General features: G+C 43.3%; 1 protein-coding gene across 1 annotated transcript in view; it reads right to left on the reverse strand.

The window, feature by feature from the left end:
* Positions 1-21,711, reverse strand: part of nek7 (NIMA-related kinase 7) — a 123,119-nt gene that overhangs the window by 32,827 nt on the left and 68,581 nt on the right. Inside the window, exons 2-3 of the mRNA XM_084185814.1 lie at positions 17,953-18,040; positions 1,108-1,248 (exon numbers count right to left, since the gene is read on the reverse strand). Of these exons, the coding sequence (XP_084041940.1) occupies positions 1,108-1,248; positions 17,953-18,012 (201 nt within the window). The 5' untranslated portion in view covers positions 18,013-18,040. The remainder of the gene's footprint in view (positions 1-1,107; positions 1,249-17,952; positions 18,041-21,711) is intronic.

A 21,711-nucleotide genomic window follows, 5' to 3' on the forward strand; every position in this document is an offset into this window, starting at 1 on the left:
AGACTGGCCTGTGTTCTTGGTTATACCAGGCAATGAAATGACAATGTATCAGCTCTGCACACTACTCTAATGTAAAACATTTACAAATGTAACGACAGAAGACATCAGGGTCTGCATCCCCGCTCACCATCACGGCTAAATTATATTTTAAAAACTGATGGAGGAATAGATGCACAGGAAGAGAGGACAGAGAGAAGCAGGTGGGTGATGCTGGAAGGGGATGCGGCTGGCTGATCACAGCTGCGACACATGAGATGCGCATGAAAGTGAAGTGGACATTATTGGACTGGCGCATACGGCATACTATTTGCTGTTGCTTAATTGTTTTAACTGAATTTATAAACAACTGACTTTATGAACATTTTATAACTGGCGCCAGCTGGTTCTTTTGATCGGTAGGGCTGAACAATTTAGTAGTATCATATGAAACGGTACTATGTTATTCAAAAATGTTGGTATCATGACATTTTGGTACCGTGATATTATCGCGATACCGGTATATCGTGTATACACTAGTAGAGAGTAATGATCACAAAGCAGGATGTACTTATAGTTGAAAAAGTAGGTAGATGGAAATATTGATGATTGAGTGAGTGATTGAATAGATAGCTTGAAAATGTGTAAGTTAGTTTTGTGTCTCTAACTTGAACGGTTCAAGAGTTACCACTACTGTCGGTGGATTATGTTATGCTACTTATTTTATGCCCCCAATTGTATTTATTTATGGTTAAAGCACTAGAGTGAGCGGAAGAAGGCAAATGATAATAATACAAGTATGTGCAATTTCTAGAGTGGTCTTGCTTTCAGCAAGTACACTAATAACTTTGACAAGTTAGTGAGCTAACTTCGATAAACATTCAGATATAGATCTTGATTTGAGTCAGTTATACAATTTAAATTTCAAATCAATCTTTCTCTGAACTAGAAAATATGGAGTTGTTTGAGAATATGTAGGAAAATTAGCCGGCTAACTCTTTGATCCTGCTTGGTGACATCATACCCCCTGAAATATGTCCTTCGGTATCTTGAAAGGTGGGGGGGAAATGATGATGTGTGCTGTGTGTGCTGTGTGTGCTGTGTGTGCGTGCGTGTGCGAGGCTCTCTCACCTGAACCTTCTTGAGGGCCATGGAGGTGTTGTCCATCAGGTACCTGGCCCGGTACACCTCACTGAACTGGCCCCGCCCGATCTTCTTCTCAATCTGGAAGTTAGCCAGAGAGTTGTGGCCCATGTCAGGCTGAAGCGGCTTCTGCAAGGCCGACACAGACAATACACAGTCAAACACACACAAGTAGGCCTACACCGCTGATGCTTTCCCTTGCAGTTATGTTTGAGTTTTCCAGCATGCTGAACATGGAATGGTTTACAATAGTTTGTGTGATAAAGCAGCATCCATCTCTTCTCCTGCTGAACATGGATATTTCCTGTCCAAAAAACCAACATTGAACTTCGTGATTATTTATGCATATTTACAGTTAAAGGGATCATTCAGGATTTTGGCAATGAGGTCCTTGGCAAACTCGTGGATACCATTTTCATGTCTCTGCGTGCAGTTTGAAGGAAGTTGCTAACTAGAGCTAGTGAATTGCTAACTAGCGTTAGCACAATGACTGGAAGTCTATGCGTATCTGCTAGCAGCTTTTGCCCACCTGATATATACTGAACAAAAATATAAACGCAACATGTAAAGAGTTGGTCCCAAATTTCATGAGCTGAAATAAAAGATCCCAGCAATGTTCCATATGTACAAAAAACGTATTTCTCTCAAATGTTGTGAACAAATTTGTTTACATCCCTATTAGTGAGCATTTCTCCTTTGCCAAGATAATCCATCCACCTGACAGGTGTGGCATATCACAAAGCTGATTAAACAGCATGATCATTACAGAGGTGCACCTTGTGATGGGGACAATAAAAGGCCACTCTAAAATGTGCAGTTTTGTCACACAACACAATGCTACAGATGTCTCAAGTTTTGAGGGAGGTGCAATTTGCATGCTGACTGCAGGAATAAGCACCAGAGTTGTTGCCAGAGAATTGAATGTTAATTTTTCTACCATAAGCCGCTTCCAACATTGTTTTAGAGAATTTGGCAGTACATCCAACCGACCTCACAACCGCAGACCATGTTTAACCACGCCAGCCCAGGACCTCCACATCCGGCTTCTTCACCTGCAGGATCGTCTGAGACCAGCCACCCAGACAGTTGATGAAACAGAGGTGTATTTCTTTCTGTAATAAAGCTCTTTTCTGGGGAAAAACGGCGGCGCCCCTGCCCAGTCATGTGAAATCCATAGATTAGGGCCTAATGCATTTATTTAAATTGACTGATTTCCTTCTATGAACTGTAACTCAGCACAATCTTTGAAATTGTTGCAAGTTGCATTTATATTTTTGTTCAGTATAGAATACCTCAGGGTAAGCTGCAGACCCTTTTATCTACCAAGAGAGTTCTCATCCGTAATTATCACGGCCGTCTACATCCCTCCACAAGCCAACACCATTCTGGCACTCAACGAACTGTATGGGGCCAACAGCAAAGGCAGCGTTTCTGGTTGGCAGAGAATTTAACGCAGGGAGACTTAAAACCGCCCTACCTCACTTCTACCAACACGTCTCTTGCTCCACTAGGGGCACTAAAACTCTAGACCACTTTTATTCTACCCCCAAAAATGCATACAAGGCCCTCCCTCATCCTCCCTTCGGCAAATCTGACCATGACTCCATTCTCCTGCCTCCTGTTTACAAACAAAAGCTCTAACAGGAAGTACCAGTGATGAGCTCAATACGGAAATTATCAGATGAAGGAGACGCAAGCTTACAAGACTGTTTTGCTAATATAGACTGGGATATGTTCCGGGATTCATCCTAGTATTGAGGAGTTTATGACAACAGGAGTTTACCACAATAGCTACAGGCTTCATCAATAAGTGCATAGACGACGTCGTCCCCACAGTAAGAACGTATCCAAACCAAAAAACTTGGATTACAGGCAATATTCGCACTGGGCTAAAGGCTAGAGCCACCAGCATACAAGAAAGCCCGCTACGACCTCCGACGAGACATCAAACATGCAAAAGGACAATATAGGACGAAGGTGGAATCCTATAGACGGGTTTGTTGTTTAGCAACAAAACCGACACGTGCGCAACTATGGGGCAAAACAGACGGCGTTGGCTTAGATTGTTGACAACATGGAAACTACAGTGAGCTCCAAAAGTATTGGGACAGTGACATTTATATTGAATTGTTGGGCTCTGTACTGCAGCACTTTGGATTTGAAATTCTACAATGACTGAGGTTAAAGTTCAGACTATCAGTTTTAATTTGACGTTATTTTCATCCATGCCGGTTGAACATAGTCCCCCCATTTTAGGGGAACAAAAGTATTGGGACAAATTAATGTATATGTGTATTCATGTAGTGAAAAGTTTAGTACTTGGTCCCATATTCCTAGAACGCAATGATTACATCAAGCTTGTGACTCTAGAAACTTGTTGGAACTTGGCTGTTTGTTTTGGTTGTGATTCAGATTATATTGTGCCCAATAGAAATGAATGGTAAATAATGTATTCTGTCATTTTGGAATCACTTTTATTGTAAATAAGAATAGAATATGTTTCTAAACACTTCTACATTAATGTGGATGCTACCATGATTATGGATAGTCCTGAATGAATCGTGAATTATGATGAGTGACAAAGTTAGACGCACAAATATCATACCCCTCACCATTACAATAACAGGGGAGGTTAGCATTTCTTGGGGGGTATGATATTTACAGTATGCCTCTGTAACTTTCAACCTCATCATTATTCACCATTCATTCAGGATTAACCCCTCCCTCTGCAACTGGATCCAGGACTTCCTGACGGGCCGGCCCCAGGTGGAAGAGAGTAGGCAACAACACCTCCGCCATGCTGACCCTCAACACGGGAGCCCCTCAGGGGTGTGTGCTTAGTCCCCTCCTGTACTCCCTGTTCACCCACGACTGTGTGGCCACGCATGACTCCAACACCATTGTCAAGTTTGCTGACGACACAACGGTAGTAAGTATGATCACCGACGGTGATGAGTCAGCCTACAGGGAGGAGGTCAGATACTTAGCAGTGTTGTGCCAGGACAACAACCTCTCCCTCAACGTCAGTAAGACCAAGGAGCTGATCATGGACTATAGAAGAAAGAGGGGAGAGCACGCCCCCATCCACATCGACAGGGCTGTTTGTTGAGCGGGACGAGAGCTTCAAATTCCTTGCCGTCCACATCACTAAGGACTTAACATGGTTCACACACACTCGCACAGTCGTGAATAGGGCACGGCAGCGCCTCTTCCCCCACAGGAGGCTGAAAAGATTTGGCATGGGCCCTCGGATCATCAAAAGGTTATACAGCTGCACCTTCGAGAGCATCTTGACTGGCTGCATCACTGTTTGGTATGGAAATTGCACCGCCCTTGACCACAAAGCGCTACAGAGGGTGGTGCGGACAGCCCAGTACATCACTCGGGCTGAGCTCCCTGCCATCCAGAACATCTATATCAGGCGGTATCAGAGAAAGGCCCGAAAAAATTGCCAAAGCCTCTAGCCACCCAAGCCATAGACTGTTCACTCTGCTACCGTCCGGCAAACGGTACCGGAGCATCAGCTCTCGGACCAACAGACTCCGAGACAGCTTCTACCCCCAAGCAATAAGACCACTAAATAGTCAATTAACGGTACCCAAACTATCTGCACTAACTATATCTTGCACTGACCCTACGCACACTCACTAGACTATAGACACACTCTCCAATGACCCTGCCACACAAAACCCACACAACACACACACACCCCGACACAACAAACATACATTACACAAACATTTTTACACTCATCATTTGCTGCTGCTACTCTGTTCTTTATTTTACTCGTATTATTATCTATCCTGATGCCTAGTCACTTTATCCTGACTTCATATACATACAGTACCTACTTTAACTACCTCGTACCTTTGAACATTGATCTGGTGCTGGTACTCCCTGTATATAGCTCCATTCTATAGGTTGGTAGCCTAGCGGTTAAGAGCATTGGCCCAGTAACCGACATGTCGCTGGTTCGAATCTCCGAGCAGACTAGGTGAAAAATCTGTCAGTGTGCCCTTGAGCAAGCCACTTAACCCTAATTGCTCCTGTAAGTCACTCTGGATAAGAGCTTCTGCTAAATGACAAAAATAAAAAAGATATATACTACCAGTCCAATGTTTGAACACACCTACTCATTCAAGGGTTTTTCTTTATTTGTACCATTTTCTACATTGTAGAATAATAGTGAAGACATCAAAACTATGGAATAACACATATGGAATCATGTAGTAACCAAAAAAGTGTTAAACAAATCAAAATATATTGTATATTTGAGATTCTTCAAATAGCCACCCTTTGCCTTGATGACAGTTTTACACACTCTTGGCATTCTCTCAACCAGCTTCATGAGGTAGTCACCTAGAATACATTTCAATTAACAGGTGTGACTTGTTAAAAGTTAATTTGTGGAATTTATTTCCGTCTTAATGCGTTTGAGCCAATCAGTTGTGTTGTGACAAGTTAGGTGTGGTATACAGAAGATGGTCTTTTACCAAATAGTGCTAAGTCCATATTATGGCAAGAACAGCTCAAATAAGCAAAGAGAAACGACAGTCCATCATTACTTTAAGGTCAGTCAATACGGAACATTTCAAGAACTTTGAAAGTTTCTTCAAGTGCAGTTGCAAGAACCATCAAGCGCTATGATGAAACTGTCTCTCATGAGGACCACCACAAGAATGGAAGACCCAGAGTTACCTCTGCTGCAGAGGATAAGTTCATTAGAGTTACCAACCTCAGAAATTGCAGCCCAAATAAATGCTTCACAGAGTTCAAGTAACAGACACATCTCAACATCAACTGTTCAGAGGTGACTGTGTGAATCAGGCCTTCATGGTCGAATTGCTGCTAAGAAACCACTACTAAAGGACACCAATAATAAGAAGAGACCTGCTTGGGCCAAGAAACACGAGCAATGGACATGAACGGTGGAAAGTTGTCCTATGGTCTGGAGTCCAAATTTGAGATTTTTGGTTCAAACCGCCGTGTCTTTGTGAAACGCAGGTGTGGGTGAACGGATGATCTCTGCATGTGTAGTTCCCACCGTAATGCATGGAGGAGGAGGTGTTATGTGTGGGGGTGCTTTGCTGGTGACACTGTCTGTGATTTATTTAGAATTCAAGGCACACTTAACCAGCATGGCTACCATAGCATTCTGCAGCGATACGACATCCCATCTGGTTTGGGCTTAGTGGGACTATCATTAGTTTTTCAACAGGACAATGACCCAACACACCTCCAGGATGTGTAAGGGCTATTTTACCAAGAAGGAGAGTGATGGAGTGCTGCATCAGATGACCTGGCCTCCACATGGTTTGGGATGAGTTGGACCGCAGAGTGAAGTGAAAGAAAAGCCGCCAACAAGTGTTCAGCATATGTGGGAACTCCTTCAAGACTGTTGGAAAAGCATTCCAGGTGAAGCTGGTTGAGAGAATGCGAAGAGTGTGCAAAGCTGTCATCAAGAGTGGCTATTTGAAGAATCTCAAATACATTTTTTGGTTACTACATGATTCCATATATGTTATTTCATAGTTTTAATGGCCTCACTATTATTCTACAACATAAAAAAATTGTAAAAATAAAGAAAATCCCTTGAATGAGTAGGGGTGTCCAAACTTTTCACTGGTACTGTATGTATCTATATATATACACAAATTAAATTGTATTCCTCGTGTGTTGCTATTATTATTGATTTGTTTTACTCTTCATCGTTGTATTCGGCACATGTGACAAATACTATTTTATTTTATTTTAGAATGCTAGCAGATACCCATAGATTTCCAGTCAATGCGCTAACGCTACTTAGCATTGGCTCAGGAAACTGCCTCTAACTTCCTTCATACTGGACACAGAGACATCAAAATGGTATACACGAGTTTATCTGACTCAAAATCCCAAAGCATCCCTTTAACAGAAAAAATTGGACTCTTCCTGAATCACTACATCTTATTAGGTCATTACTAAGTCCAACGAGGCCAATAATTAGAGTGTGTGTCTGTGCTGTAGTCTGCCATGGCACATCACGCTGCTGCACTTGAAGTGACTTATGTTGGACCAGCCAGCTAGCGACAAACCCCCCCCACGGTGCTTTCCTCTTCCAAGGGATGCATGTGGCGCCCTGACACTCGGCTCGCCAGTGAACATCTAAAATTAAAAAGCTAAGAAAACAGGCTTGAATGAGCCTTGGGGTTGTGATGTGTGAAAACACACAGAGCAGGGCGTGACCTTTGCAGCCATTTTGTAACCGTGTCTGTTGGTGTGGTGGAGGGAGAGAGGAGGCGACAGATATCACAATGCCACATTTCACCGGTGCCTGGCCCCGACTACGACCCGGGGACGGCCTCACAGGCAGGCAGACTCAGGGAAGGAGGAGGAGAGGAGATGAGAGGAGGGTGAGAGCACAGTGTCATGATGGATGGAGGCAAGGAGCATCTTTAGATGTGTTCACTTCAGATCCGTTTCACCATTAAACAAAGCTCGCATGAACAGAAAAACAGACCTGTGGCAACGACAGAAGAGGTTCTAGGTCTGGGCGATATGGCCAAAATATCATATCACAATATCTTTCATATTTTTGATGGTATTTGACGGCATTTTGTGTTTTTGAATAACAAAACTTCTAAATGTGCTTTATGAGTTGTGCATGACCATAGGCTGGCAACACATAAATGCCAAGTCATTTCAAATGGGGCTTTCTCCATTCTGATTGACTGAACAGTATAAAAGTAACTTCAACAAAAAGTTGATCTCATTTGAGATCATTTACACACTGCTACGTAGGGCTGAACGATATGGGCAAAAAAAAATAGAGCCCTTATTTTTAAGCAAATCAAAACACTTGGGTGAACTTTTGGAATCATGGAAATATAAATTATTCTAATTCTATAGTTAGAATGTAATAGTGTGCACTTTGAATACAGTGTTGCTTGACATGACAACGATTGAAAAAGACAGGGAGGCGTTCATAGAATTAGGAATTAGAATACTAATAGAATCTCTATGGATGATTTATTGTGACAGGCTATCCCAGGGGAGTGGGACCCTATAATGTTTGGCTACATTAAATATTTTCTCTTACATCATGTAGCTAACATATTCATGCTTACCTATTCTTCTGATTTAGAAAATGCTGTTGCACAAACATGCTGATTTAGGCCTACAATAGCACTGTATTTAGCTAGCTACGATTTACGTTAGTGTCTTACACTATTTCTTTTTGCCACAACTTGCTAAGAAAAGACAAACTAGCTGTTTGCAGACAGTAAGATACACAAACTAATAGTGTCATTATAGAACGCTTGTGGATTTATATTAAGAAGCAAAGTGGAAAGCAGCATCGTTGTCATCAACATACAGTGCCTTGCAAAAGTATAATAATAATAATATAATATGCCATTTAGCAGACGCTTTTATCCAAAGCGACTTACAGTCATGCGTGCATACATTTTTTTTTTTTGTGTATGGGTGGTCCCGGGGATCGAACCCACTACCTTGGCGTTACAAGCGCCGTGCTCTACCAGCTGAGCTACAGAGGACCACAGTATTCATCCCACTTGGCGTTTCTCCTATTTTGTTGCATTACAACCTGTAATTTAAATAAATTTTTATTTGGATTTCATGTAATGGACATACACAAAATAGTCCAAATTGGTGAAGTGAAATTAAAAAAATAACTTGTTTAAATATATATATTTTTTTTTTTATAATGGAAAAGTGGTGCGTGCATATGTATTCACCCCCTTTGCTATGAAGCCCCTAAATAAGATCTGGTGCAACCAATTACCTTCAGAAGTCACATAGTTAGCTAAATAAAGTCCATCTGTGTGCAATCTAAGTGTCACATGATCTGTCACATGATCTCAGTATATATACACCTGTTCTGAAAGGCCCCAGAGTCTGCAACACCACTAAGCAAGGGGCACCACCAAGCAAGCGGCACCATGAAGACCAAGGAGCTCTCCAAACAGGTCAGGGACAAAGTTGTGGAGATGTACAGATCAGGGTTGGGTTATAAAAAAAATATCAGAAACTTTGAACATCCCACGGAGCACCATTAAACCCATTATTAAACATTTTTAAGAATATGACACCACAACAAACCTGCCAAGAGAGGGCCGCCCACCAAAACCCACGGACCAGGCAAGGAGGGCATTAATCAGAGGCAACAAAGAGACCAAAGATAACCCTGAAGGAGCTGCAAAGCTCCACAGCGGAGATTGGAGTATCTGTCCATAGGACCACTTTAAGTCGTACACTCCACAGAGCTGGGCTTTTTGGCCATCAAGGAAAATGTCTGGCGCAAGCCCAACACCTCTCATCACCCCGAGAACACCATCCCCACAGTGAAGCATGGTGGTGGCAGCATCATGCTGTGGGGATGGTTTTCATCGGCAGGGACTGGGAAACTTGTCAGAATTGAAGGAATGATGGATGGTGCTAAATACAGGGAAATTATTGAGGGAAACCTGTTTCAGTCTTCCAGAGATTTGAGACTGGGATGGCGGTTCACCTTCCAGCAGGACAATGACCCTAAGCATACTGCTAAAGCAACACTCGAGTGGTTTAAGGGTAAACATTTAAATGTCTTGGAATGTCCAGACCTCAATCCAATTGAGAATCTGTGTTATGACTTAAAGATTGCTGTACACCAGCGGAACCCATCCAACTTGAAGGAGCTGGAGCAGTTTTGCCTTGAAGAATGGGCAACAATCCCAGTGGCTAGATTTGCCAAGCTTATAGAGACATACCATAAGAGACCTGCAGCTGTAATGCTGAAAAAGGTGGCTCTACAAAGTATTGACTTTGGGGGGGTGAATAGTTATGCACGCTCAAGTTTTCCGTTTTTTTGTCTTATTTCTTGTTTTGTTTTTTCACAGTAAAAAATATTTTGCATCTTCAAAGTGGTAGGCATGTTGAGTAAATCAAATGATACAAATCCCCCAAAAATCCATTTTAATTCCAGGTTGGAAGGCAACAAAATAGGAAAAATGCCAAGGGGGGTGAATACTTTCGCAAGCCACTGTATTGTTGCATCTGCTACATTGACTATGCAGACTGAAGATTGAATGGTCGCAAATTATCTCGTGGTCGAGCAACAACAGCTGCGCTCCTTAAGCTTGTGTCCGTTAGGCCTAAGGATTTATGTATTTTTTATCAGCACAATTGATATTGAGCAATAAAAGCCCCACTTGTGGTCTTCTTAAATAAAAAATTTAACTCATTTTTGAGAGTAAGGAGCACAATACCATGGAGGAGTTTAGAAGGTAGAAACTCCATCAAACTTTTATTCCATAGGCTGGGATCCGCACTGTCGCAAGAGCATATTTTTCACTGGCTGCCCACTGGTCGCAAAACAATGATTGATAGGCAGCTTAAACTTCTTCAATTCAACCATTATTGAGTTAAAATACACATCTACATTTGTGAACAGCCATCCACAACAACCACAATTCACATCAATGAGCTATGTAGATATCAATAAGTGATATCCGTATCGCCCGTAGGTTACACCACTGCTGTCGTCCTTATTTCCAAGCGTTTATACAAGTTGGATCATCTTTGGATGTCAACAGCAGTCAGACCATTGGAAGATATAGCTTGGACTGCAGCCTACAAAAGCCTATTCCTGCTTTTTCCCCCGATCCATCAAACACATTTGGTGTGTCATGATAGTGGTCTCTGTCTTTTTGTCAGACACGCTCATGCGGAACAAACTTAAAACGTGCACTTTTTTCCAATGCTGATTTGAATGTCATTGAGAGAACAGAAAGGTGACCGTTTTTCCCCCCAATTTTTTTTGCTGAATTTAAAAGCGATCATTGAGTGTTTGAAAAGTATCTGTAATCTGATTACAATATTTTTGCTGGTTACATAACGGATTACAGTTAGTTCTTTTGTAATTCGTTACTCCCTGATAGATCGTAAATTACTGTTATTTATAACCGTTTTATAGCACTGTATCCTCTTAGTATGAATAGATTGTTTTTATAATGCCTTGAGAAAGTATTCACACCCCTTTACTTTTTCCACATTTTGTTGTGTTAAAGCCTGAATTTAAAATGGATTATATTTAGATGTTGTGTCACTGATCTACACACAATACCCTCATAATTTCAAAGTGGAATATTGTTTTTAGAAATGTTTGCAAATTAATTAAAAATGAAAAGCTGAAATGTCTTGAGTCAAAAAGTATTCAACCCTTTTGTTATTGCAAGCCTAAATAAGTTCAGGAGTAAAAATGTGCTTAGCAATTCACATAATAAGTTGCATGGACTCACTGTGTGCAATAATAGTGTTTAACATGATTTTTAAATACCATTTTATACAGATGTTATACTGATTGAACCCTGTCCAAGGTCAAAAGCAGAGAGCAAAGAGAGAGAAACAGTGGTCACTACAGTGTTTTTCACACAGAGAAAAGCAGAAGGAAAAAGAAGAGCAGAAGGAGTGGAGGAGCAGAGGTGTTAGGTTAGGAGGAGAGAAATGGAATGAGAGAAAGAGAGAGAGAGCTAGATCTAGAAATAGAGCGAGGGCATAGCTTTCACTCGCTGCATGGTAGCTTGACAAATGTTAGCATGAGCCCGTAAAGCGCTGTGACAGCCTCCTGCTGAGAGCACAGTCTCACTAATGTGTTCTGGCATGCCGGCCCCCTAATAACACATTTACATATGCAATGACCTATATTTGCATGTCAGATCACACACTGTCCAGCGTGATTAACAACGGGCACCTCCCCACGTGGCGTCGCCTTGGGTAGCGGGCAAGGGGCTTGGGAGGGCTAGGCGAGGGCAGGCGAGGGGTGAACCAGGGCTGGGGAGGGCTAGGAGAGGGGGAGCGCAGAGGGCCGGAGGGGGCAGTTTTTTTGTGAGCCGAGGGGCCGGGCTGCCAGGCAGGATTATGTCAGGCAGGGGGCCCAGCATTAGACACTTCATTAGAGCTAATCTGTTTAGCAGTGGGCAGTGTATGTAAACTTCACAGGCCATTTGCGGCACCTTGTCGGCCCCTGGCCTGGCCTTCAAAGGGCAGCCGGGCCCTCCTGACTGACAGGCCGTCTGATCGCCCGCGCTGGCGTGTCACACACACACAGCCGCTCCCAGATGACACACACACACTGACACACGCATACGTGGGTGAGGCGCAGCAGCTCCACCCCTGACGACAGAGGGGTCACTGGGCAAACAGCGAGAGGAGAGGAGTGGCACAGAGAGGAGAGGTTTGTACAGATTTCAGCTTGTGGAAGGGGAGGTGTGCGCGTGTGCGCGTTTGCAGGGAGTTAGTAACAGAGACGTGCATCATTTTCTGTCTCAATTTCCAATCAGTTCTTGTGGGAATTTGGGCCATAAATGTGAACGAGGAACACACCCGTAGTTGGTGAGAGTAGAAGTTAGGCCTCTGCTTTGGGGAATCAGACTCGTGGCATCTAGCTCAAGCTCCTCCTTGTTGGAAAGAGTGAGGCATTGTGGGGGAGTGGACAAGCATGTCTGTGAGGGACAGCGTGCTGTAGAGGTGGCAGAGGGACGGGGTGGGACAGGGTGGCCACCAGTGACACACAGACCCTGGGCGACTCACTGACAGGGAGATGAGAGGAAGAGCGCTGGGAAGAGAGAAAAAGAGAAAAGGCATGAAGACAGAAGCATAGATGACGTGTGATATGGGCTGATCAGTGGTGACACAGACACATGCAACTGACAGAGACATGAAGAGAAGAGGGAGAGAGAGAGAGAGAGAGAGAGAGAGAGAGAGAGAGAGAGAGAGAGAGAGAGAGAAGGAAGGAGATGAAAATAAATGACAAGAGAGACAGAGGGGGAGAGGAAGAGAAAGAGGGGGAGAGATGTGAGGTGTGATGCGACAGTGTGGCAGTGCCAGCAGCTGCCAGAGAAAGGCCAGCGGGAGCCGGTAGAGGTGCCATCTCCCACAGAGCACCAACCCACCCTCTACCCCCCTCTCCCCATCACCAGCCTCTGTCTGTACTCCTCACCTCACTCTTCTTTCACCTACATCTATCCTCTCGTCAGCCCCAGCCAACTCAGCACCGCCATACAATATTCATCACTCCATCCTTCCTTCCCTACCCCGCTGGTGTTTCTCTCTGCTCCTCTTCAATCTGTTCCTGTACCACGGTGCGTTCGCTCACTTAAAACCCTCCGCCTTGTCTCACACACGCACACACACACATAGAGATCTGACTCTGTCAAAACCTGCTGCGACGTTCAAATTCCATTTTGAGAATCTCTCTCTCCCACTCAAAGAGCAAATGCACTATTAAAAATGCACAAGGTACCAGCTCATCCACTTTACCTAATGCATATGCATCATACCTCCGGGACTTAGAGATATGATATCGCCAGCAAGTCATTCAACGCATGCATATACAATTCACATTTTCAGTTTTTGCCGAGCAGATTAAATTGAGAAAAAGTGTGAAATAGATTGATGACTTGTTGAAAGAGAAGGATCCGTCTGCTGATAGGCATCCAGCTCCATACTGTGTCTAACAGGATGCAGAATAATGTCTAGATCTGCATAGGACTGGTGTTTGACATCCCAACTGTAAAATCTGATCTTGCATAAACTAATAATATGCATGTTATTAGGCCTACTTCTAAATATATTTCCTATATTTTAAGACAATAATGAAAGAGATCATGAACTGAAATTAAGCTAAATACTGGTGTGAAAAACAGAGGAAATTATTACCACAACTCTGTTATATTGGAATATGATATTGCGAGTGTGGGGGGACGCTAGTTCTCGCTCTTTCCTTTTCTGTGCACAACCCAATTATCCTTCAATTAAATTAAACATCTTCAAATGAATTAACACCCTGGCGATTTCACAGTTAATATTGCATTGGCTTTGCATACACAAGAAAATTTGGACAATTTGTTTGTGTTAGAAAAAAATGGTTGTTTTCCCATTTCCTCTTCAACATATGGATATGGACGGATCCTCTTTGTTCTAAATCCATTCAATACATGGTGGGGCCAGAAACATCCTTGTGCTATGAAGGAGATCGATAAAGCTGATGTACGATACTGCTATTAAATTCCAACGGTGACCAGATTTGCAACGTAACAACCTGAATGTTATCGAACCAAAAGCTGCTCAATGGGAGGTCAAGCTCCGCAAGCCTGCAGAGTTTCAATCAATACTAACTCTCTCTCCACCATTCATCTAGCCTATCCTATCTGCCTATACTGTATGATTGAGGGGTAAGTAAAATTACAACTTGGATTGTTTATAATACTGTTACAAATACAGTAATTTTGACATATATTTTGTTCCCAACTTTACTTGGAATCGCCTGTAGCCTAATTTGTACTTTAAGTAATTTACATTAATTGACTTAAAATTCAAGTATAGGCCTACCCTAAATCTGAATGAGTATTTCTGAGTTAACACAAATGTACAGTGGCTTGCGAAAGTACTCACCCCCCTTGGCATTTTTCCTATTTTGTTGCCTTACAACCTGGATTTAAAATGGATTTTGGGGGGTATTTGTATCATTTGATTTACACAACATGCCTACCACTTCGAAGATGCTAAATATTTTTTATTGTGAAACAAACAAGAAATAAGACGAAAAAACAGAAAACTTGAGTGTGCATAACTATTCACCCCCCCCCAAAGTCAATACTTTGTAGAGCCATATTTTGCAGCAATTACAGCTGAAAGTCTCTTGAGGTATGTCTCCATAAGCTTGGCACATCTAGCCACTGGGATCTTTGCCCATTCTTCAAGGCAAAACTGCTCTAGCTCCTTCAAGTTGGATGGGTTCCGCTGGTGTACAGCAATCTTTATGTCATACCACAGATTCTCAATTGGATTGAGGTCTGGGCTTTGACTAGGCCATTCCAAGACATTTAAATGTTTCCCCTTAAACCACTCAAGTGTTGCTTTAGCAGTATACTTAGGGTCATTGTCCTGCTGGAAGGTGAACCTCCGTCCCAGTCTCAAATCTCTGGAAGACTGAAACAGTTTCCCCTCAAGAATTTCCCTGTATTTAGCGCCATCCATCATTCCTACAATTCTGACCAGTTTCCCAGTCCCTGCCAATGTAAACCATCCCCACAGCATGATGCTGCCACCACCATGCTTCACTGTGGGGATGGTGTTCTCGGGGTGATGAGAGATGTTGGGTTTGCGCCAGACATTGCATTTTCCATGATGGCCAAAAAGCTCAATTTTAGTCTCATCTGACCAGAGTACCTTCATCCATATGTTCGGGGAGTCTCCCACATGCCTTTTGGCGAACAACAAACGTGTTTGCAAATTTTTTTCTTTAAGCAATGGCTTTTTTCTGGCCACTCTTCCGTAAAGCCCAGCTCTGTGGAGTGTACGGCTTAAAGTGGACAGATACTCCAATCTCCACTGTGGAGTTTTGCAGCTCTTTCAGGGTTATCTTTGGTCTCTTTGTTGCCTCTCTGACCTTGCCTAGTCCGTGGGTTTTGGTGGGCGGCCCTCTCTTGGCAGGTTTGTTGTGGTGTCATATTCTTTCAATTTTTTAATAATGGAATTAAAATGGTGCTTCGTGGGATGTTCAATGTTTCGGATATTTTTTATAACCCAACCCTGATCTGTACATCTCCACAACTTTGCCCCTGACCTGTTTGGAGAGCTCCTTGGTCTTCATGGTGCCGCTTGCTTGGTGGTGCCCCTTGCTTAGTGGTGTTGCAGACTCTGGGGCCTTTCAGAACAGGTGTATATACAGTGGGGAGAACAAGTATTTGATACACTGCCGATTTTGCAGGTTTTCCTACTTACAAAGCATGTAGAGGTCTGTAATTTTTATCATAGGTACACTTCAACTGTGATAGACGGAATCTAAAACAAAAATCCAGAAAATCACATTGTATGATTTTTAAGTAATTAATTTGCATTTTATTGCATGACATAAGTATTTGATCACCTACCAACCAGTAAGAATTCCAGCTCTCACAGACCTGTTAGTTTTTCTTTAAGAAGCCCTTCTGTTCTCCACTCATTACCTGTATTAACTGCACCTGTTTGAACTCGTTACCTGTATAAAAGACACCTGTCCACACACTCAAACAAACAGACTCCAACCTCTCCACAATGGCCAAGACCAGAGAGCTGTGTAAGGACATCAGGGATAAAAATGTAGACCTGCACAAGGCTGGGATGGGCTACAGGACAATAGGCAAAAAGCTTGGTGAGAAGGCAACAACTGTTGGCGCAATTATTAGAAAATGGAAGAAGTTCAAGATAACGGTCAATCACCCTCGGTCTGGGGCTCCATGCAAGATCTCACCTCGTGGGGCAACAATGATCATGAGGAAGGTGAGGGATCAGCCCAGAACTACATGGCAGGACCTGGTCAATGACCTGAAGAGAGCTGGGACCACAGTCTCAAAGAAAACCATTAGTAACACACTACGCCGTCATGGATTAAAATCCTGCAGCGCACGCAAGATCCCCCTGCTCAAGCCAGCGCATGTCCAGGCCCGTCTGAAGTTTGCCAATGACCATCTGGATGATCCAGAGGAGGAATGGGAGAAGGTCATGTGGTCTGATGAGACAAAAATATAGAGCTTTTAGGTCTAAACTCCAATCGCCGTGTTTGGAGGAAGAAGGATGAGTACAACCCCAAGAACACCATCCGAACCGTGAACCATGGAGGTGGAAACATCATTCTTTGGGGATGCTTTTCTGCAAAGGGGACAGGATGACTGCACGGTATTGAGGGGAGGATGGATGGGGCCATGTATCGCGAGATCTTGGCCAACAACCTCCTTCCCTCAGTAAGAGCATTGAAGATGGGTCGTGGCTGGGTCTTCCAGCATGACAACGACCCGAAACACACAGCCAGGGCAACTAAGGAGTGGCTCCGTAAGAAGCATCTCAAGGTCCTGGAGTGGCCTAGCCAGTCTCTAGACCTTAACCCAATAGAAAATCTTTGGAGGGAGCTGAAAGTCCGTATTGCCCAGCGACAGCCCCGAAACCTGAAGGATCTGGAGAAGGTCTGTATGGAGGAGTGGGCCAAAATCCCTGCTGCAGTGTGTGCAAACCTGGTCAAGACCTACAGGAAACGTATGATCTCTGTAATTGCAAACAAAGGTTTCTGTACCAAATATTAAGTTCTGCTTTTCTGATGTATCAAATACTTATGTCATGCAATAAAATGCAAATGAATTACTTAAAAATCATACAAATGTGATTTTCTGGATTTTTGTTTTAGATTCCGTCTCTCACAGTTGAAGTGTACCTATGATAAAAATTACAGACCTCTACATGCTTTGTAAGTAGGAAAACCTGCAAAATCGGCAGTGTATCAAATACTTGTTCTCCCCACTGTATACTGAGATCATGTGACAGATCATGTGACACTTAAATTGCACACAGGTGGGCTTTAATTAACAAATTATGTGACTTCTGAAGGTAATTGATTGCACCAGATCTTATTTAGGGGCTTCATAGCAAAAGGGGGTGAATAGATATGCACGCACCACTTTTGCGTTATTTATTCTTTAGCATTTTTTGAAACAAGTTATTTTTTTCATTTCACTTCACCAATTTGGACTATTTTGTGTATGTCCATTACATGAAAAACAAATAAAGGTTGTAATGCAACAAAATACTAAAAATGCCAAGGGGGATGAATACTTTTGCAAGGCACTGTAAGAGGATCGTACTGTGGCTGGAACACAGGTACTGCTGCCTGCTGTGGTTGGGTTAGAGTTAGGGTGAGGGTAAAATTGATGGTAAGGTTTAGGGGATCTTACCTGTGGCTGGAACACAGGTACTGCTGCCTGCTGTGGTTGGGTTAGAGTTAGGGTGAGGGTAAAATTGATGGTAAGGTTGAGGGGATCTTACCTGTGGCTGGAACACGGGTACTGCTGCCTGCTGGCCTTGTGGCTGGGTGTCCATGTCCATGGTGACAGGAGATCAATCCCTCACACCCCTGAGGAAACACAAACACAACCTTCAGTAAACAGTCACAAAAACACCTCACTATTTTCCCTCACAACCAGGTAGAAACATCTGGTTTCCGAGCTGGTCATGGGTGTACCTCAGCCACGCTCAAGGTCCTAAACGATATAATAACCGCGATCGATAAAAGACAGTACTGTGTCCGTCTTCAGTGACCTGGCCAAGGATTTTGACTCTGTCAATCACCGCATTCTTATTGGCAGACTAAATAGCCTTGGTTTCTCAAATGACTGCCTCGCCTGGTTCACCAACTACTTCTCAGATAGAGTTCAATGTGTAAAATCGGAGGGCCTGTTGTCTGGACCTCTGGCAGTCTCTATGGGGGTGCCACAGGGTTCAATTCTCGGGCCGACTCTATTCTCTGTGTATATCAATGATGTCACTCTTGCTGCTGGTGACTCTCAGATCCACCTCTACGCAGACGACACCATTTTCCATACATCTGGCCCTTCATTGGACACTGTGTTAACAAACCTCCAAACGAGCTTCAATGCCATACAACACTCCTTCCGTGGCCTCCAACTGCTCTTAAACGCTAGTAAAACTAAATGCAGGCTCTTCAATCGAACGCTGCTTGCACCCGCCTGCCCGACTAGAATCACTACTCTCGGCGGCTCTGACATAGAATATGTGGACAACTACAAATACCTAGGTGTCTGGTTAGACTGTAAACTCTCCTTCCAGACTCACATTAAGCATCTCCAATCCAAAGTTCCATCTAGAATCGGCTTCCTATTTCGCAACAAAGCCTCCTTCACTCATGCTGCTAAACATGCCCTCGTAAAACTGACTATCCTACCGATCCTTGACTTCGGCGATGTCATTTACAAAATAGCTTCCAACACTCTACTCAGCAAATTGGATGTAGTCTATCACAGTGCCATCTGTTTTGTCACCAAAGCCCCATATACTACCCACCATTGTGACTTGAACGCTCTCGTTGGCTGGCCCTCTCTACATATTCGTTGCCAAACCCACTGGCTCCAGGTCATCTATAAATCCCTTCTAGGCAAATCCCTGCCTAATCTTAGCTCATTGGTCACCATAGCAACACCCACCCGTAGTATGCGTTCCATCAGGTATATCTCACTGGTCATCCCCAAAGACAACATCTCCTTTGGTCGCCATTCCTTCCAGTTCTCTGCTGCAAATGACTGGAACGAACTGCAAAAATCTCTGAAGCTGGAGACACTTATCTCTCTCACTATCTTTAAGCATCAGTTGTCAGAACAGCTTACCGATCACTGCACCTGTACACAGCCCATCTGTATTTAGCCCACCCAACTACCTCATCCCCATATTGTTATTTACATTGTTATTTATTTTGCTAATTTGCACCCCAGTATCTCTATATTTACATCATCTTCTGCACATCTATCGCTCCAGTGTTAATACTAATGTATAAATGTAATTATTTTGCACTATGGCCTATTTATTGCCTTACCTCCATAACTTACTACATTTGCACACACTGTATATATATTTTCTATTGTGTTATTGACTGTACGTTTTGTTTATTCCATATGTAAGTCTGTTGTTGTTTTTTTCGCACTGCTTAGCTTTATCTTGACCAGGTCGCAGTTGTAAATGAGAACTTGTACTCAACTGGCTTCTCTGGTTAAATAAAACATGTATTTAAAAATAATAAAAACATAAGTAGAACCTCCTGTTACCTGAACATTCCCTCTACAGAAGAACTCCGCCACCAGACACTCAACATACAGAGACTAGTAACACCACACTTCTGGAGCATTACAGCACCTGAGACAATAGTTTGATGCTGAGGACTCTGCTGCCTGGGAACTGTCGGTCTGCCTGTCTGTGACCCAGAGGGTGTCACATTGCAGTAGAACTGGATCTGCCTCGCTGGCTGGGTCTCTATGGACCTGATAGCCTCTGTGTTATGGAGTTGGACCTTCCACACACACACACACACACACACACCAGGGTTTCCGTTAGGAAAATGTGGCGCCAGACAATGTGACCGGGAAGATTTTAATTTACAGGCCATTTGGGAGATTTACCGGACCCATTTGCGTTGGGTGCGTAACCCATTAGGCCGTCCAACTACGGTGCTCAGAATAACAGAAATCACATTTTGATTATGGTAATTCAGGGGAATGACGGCAAATTTAGACAATGTGTCTATGTTCCTAAACCCCTCTGACTCATTGTTGGACTGTGTCAAAGTGTGCACCTCCTTCACTCAGGAAGAGTGAGGTAGAGCGAAAGGCACATCACAGGGTTATATAGCCCCCCACTCACTGCAGCGCTAGATAGAACTTTGTGGAATAACGCAAATCTACGAAAAATATAAATGTTCTGTCACAGCGAAAATACTAAATTCAGGAAGTCCAATCGATTGTGAGATATGGCATATACATTTTATGTGATAAACTGGAGTAGCGGGTTAACAATTTTACCTTATTCCAAATGCCTGTATTCAAAATGCCTGTATTGCAAGAATCAAAACGTAACATATCATACTAAACGGATGTCTTGGATTTACGTACAGAACAATACAAAATGCTCTGAGACCAGGTTGGGAAATGGGAAGGTGCACAGTCACAGCAGACAACATGAGAACAAGCGGACATAAAAGCTCATATGAGTATTATTCTGTACGTAAATCCAAGACATCTGTTTAGTATGATATGTTACATTTTGTATGGCATGCATTAATTTGTGGATGGCCATTACCAGTTTACTTTTTACAGCCATATTCTAAAATGGATTAAATCATTTTTTTTCCTCATTAATCTACACAAAATACCCCATAATGACAAAGAAAAACAGGTTTTTAGACATTTTTGCAAAAATATTACATTTACATAAGTACTCATACCCTTTACTAAGTACTTTGTTGAAGCACCTTTGGCAGCGATTACAGCCTCAAGTCTTCTTGGGTATGACGCTACAATTCTTCTCTGCAGATCCTCTCAAGCTCTGTCAGGTTGGATGGGGAGTTTTGCTGCACAGCTATTTTCAGGTCTCTCCAGAGATGGTCGATCGGGTTCAAGTCCGGGCTCTGGCTGGGCCACTCAAGGACATTCAGAGACTTGTCGCGAAGCCACTCCGCGTTGTCTTGGCTGAGTTCTTATGCTCGTTTTCCTGTTGTAAGGTGAACCTTCACCCCAGTCTGAGATTCTGAGCGCTCTGGAGCAGGTTTTTGTCAAGGATCTCTCTGTACTTTGCTCCCTTCATTTTTCCATCGATCCTGACTAGTCTCCCAGTCCTTACCGCTGAAAAACATCCCCACAGCATGATGCTGCCACCACCATGCTTCACCAGAGGTATGGTGCCAGGTTTCCTCCAGACGTGACACTTGGCATTCAGGCCAAAGAGTTCAATCTTGGTTTCATCAGACCAGAGAATCTTGTTTCTCAGGGTCTAAGAGTCCTTTAGGTGCCTTTTGGCAAACTCCAAATGGGCTGTAATGTTCCTTTTACTGAGGAGTGACTTCCGTCTGGCCACTCTACCATAAAGGCTTGATTGGTGGACTGCTGCAGAGATGGTTGTCCTTCTGGAAGGTTCTCCCATCTCCACAGAGGAACTCTGGAGCTATGTCAGAGTGACCATCGGGTTCTTTGTCACCTCCCTGACCAAGGCCCTTCTCCCCCGATTGCTCAGTTTGGCCGAGTG

This window comes from Coregonus lavaretus (assembly GCF_964263955.1).
Source record: "Coregonus lavaretus genome assembly, chromosome: 21".
NCBI lineage: Eukaryota > Metazoa > Chordata > Actinopteri > Salmoniformes > Salmonidae > Coregonus > Coregonus lavaretus.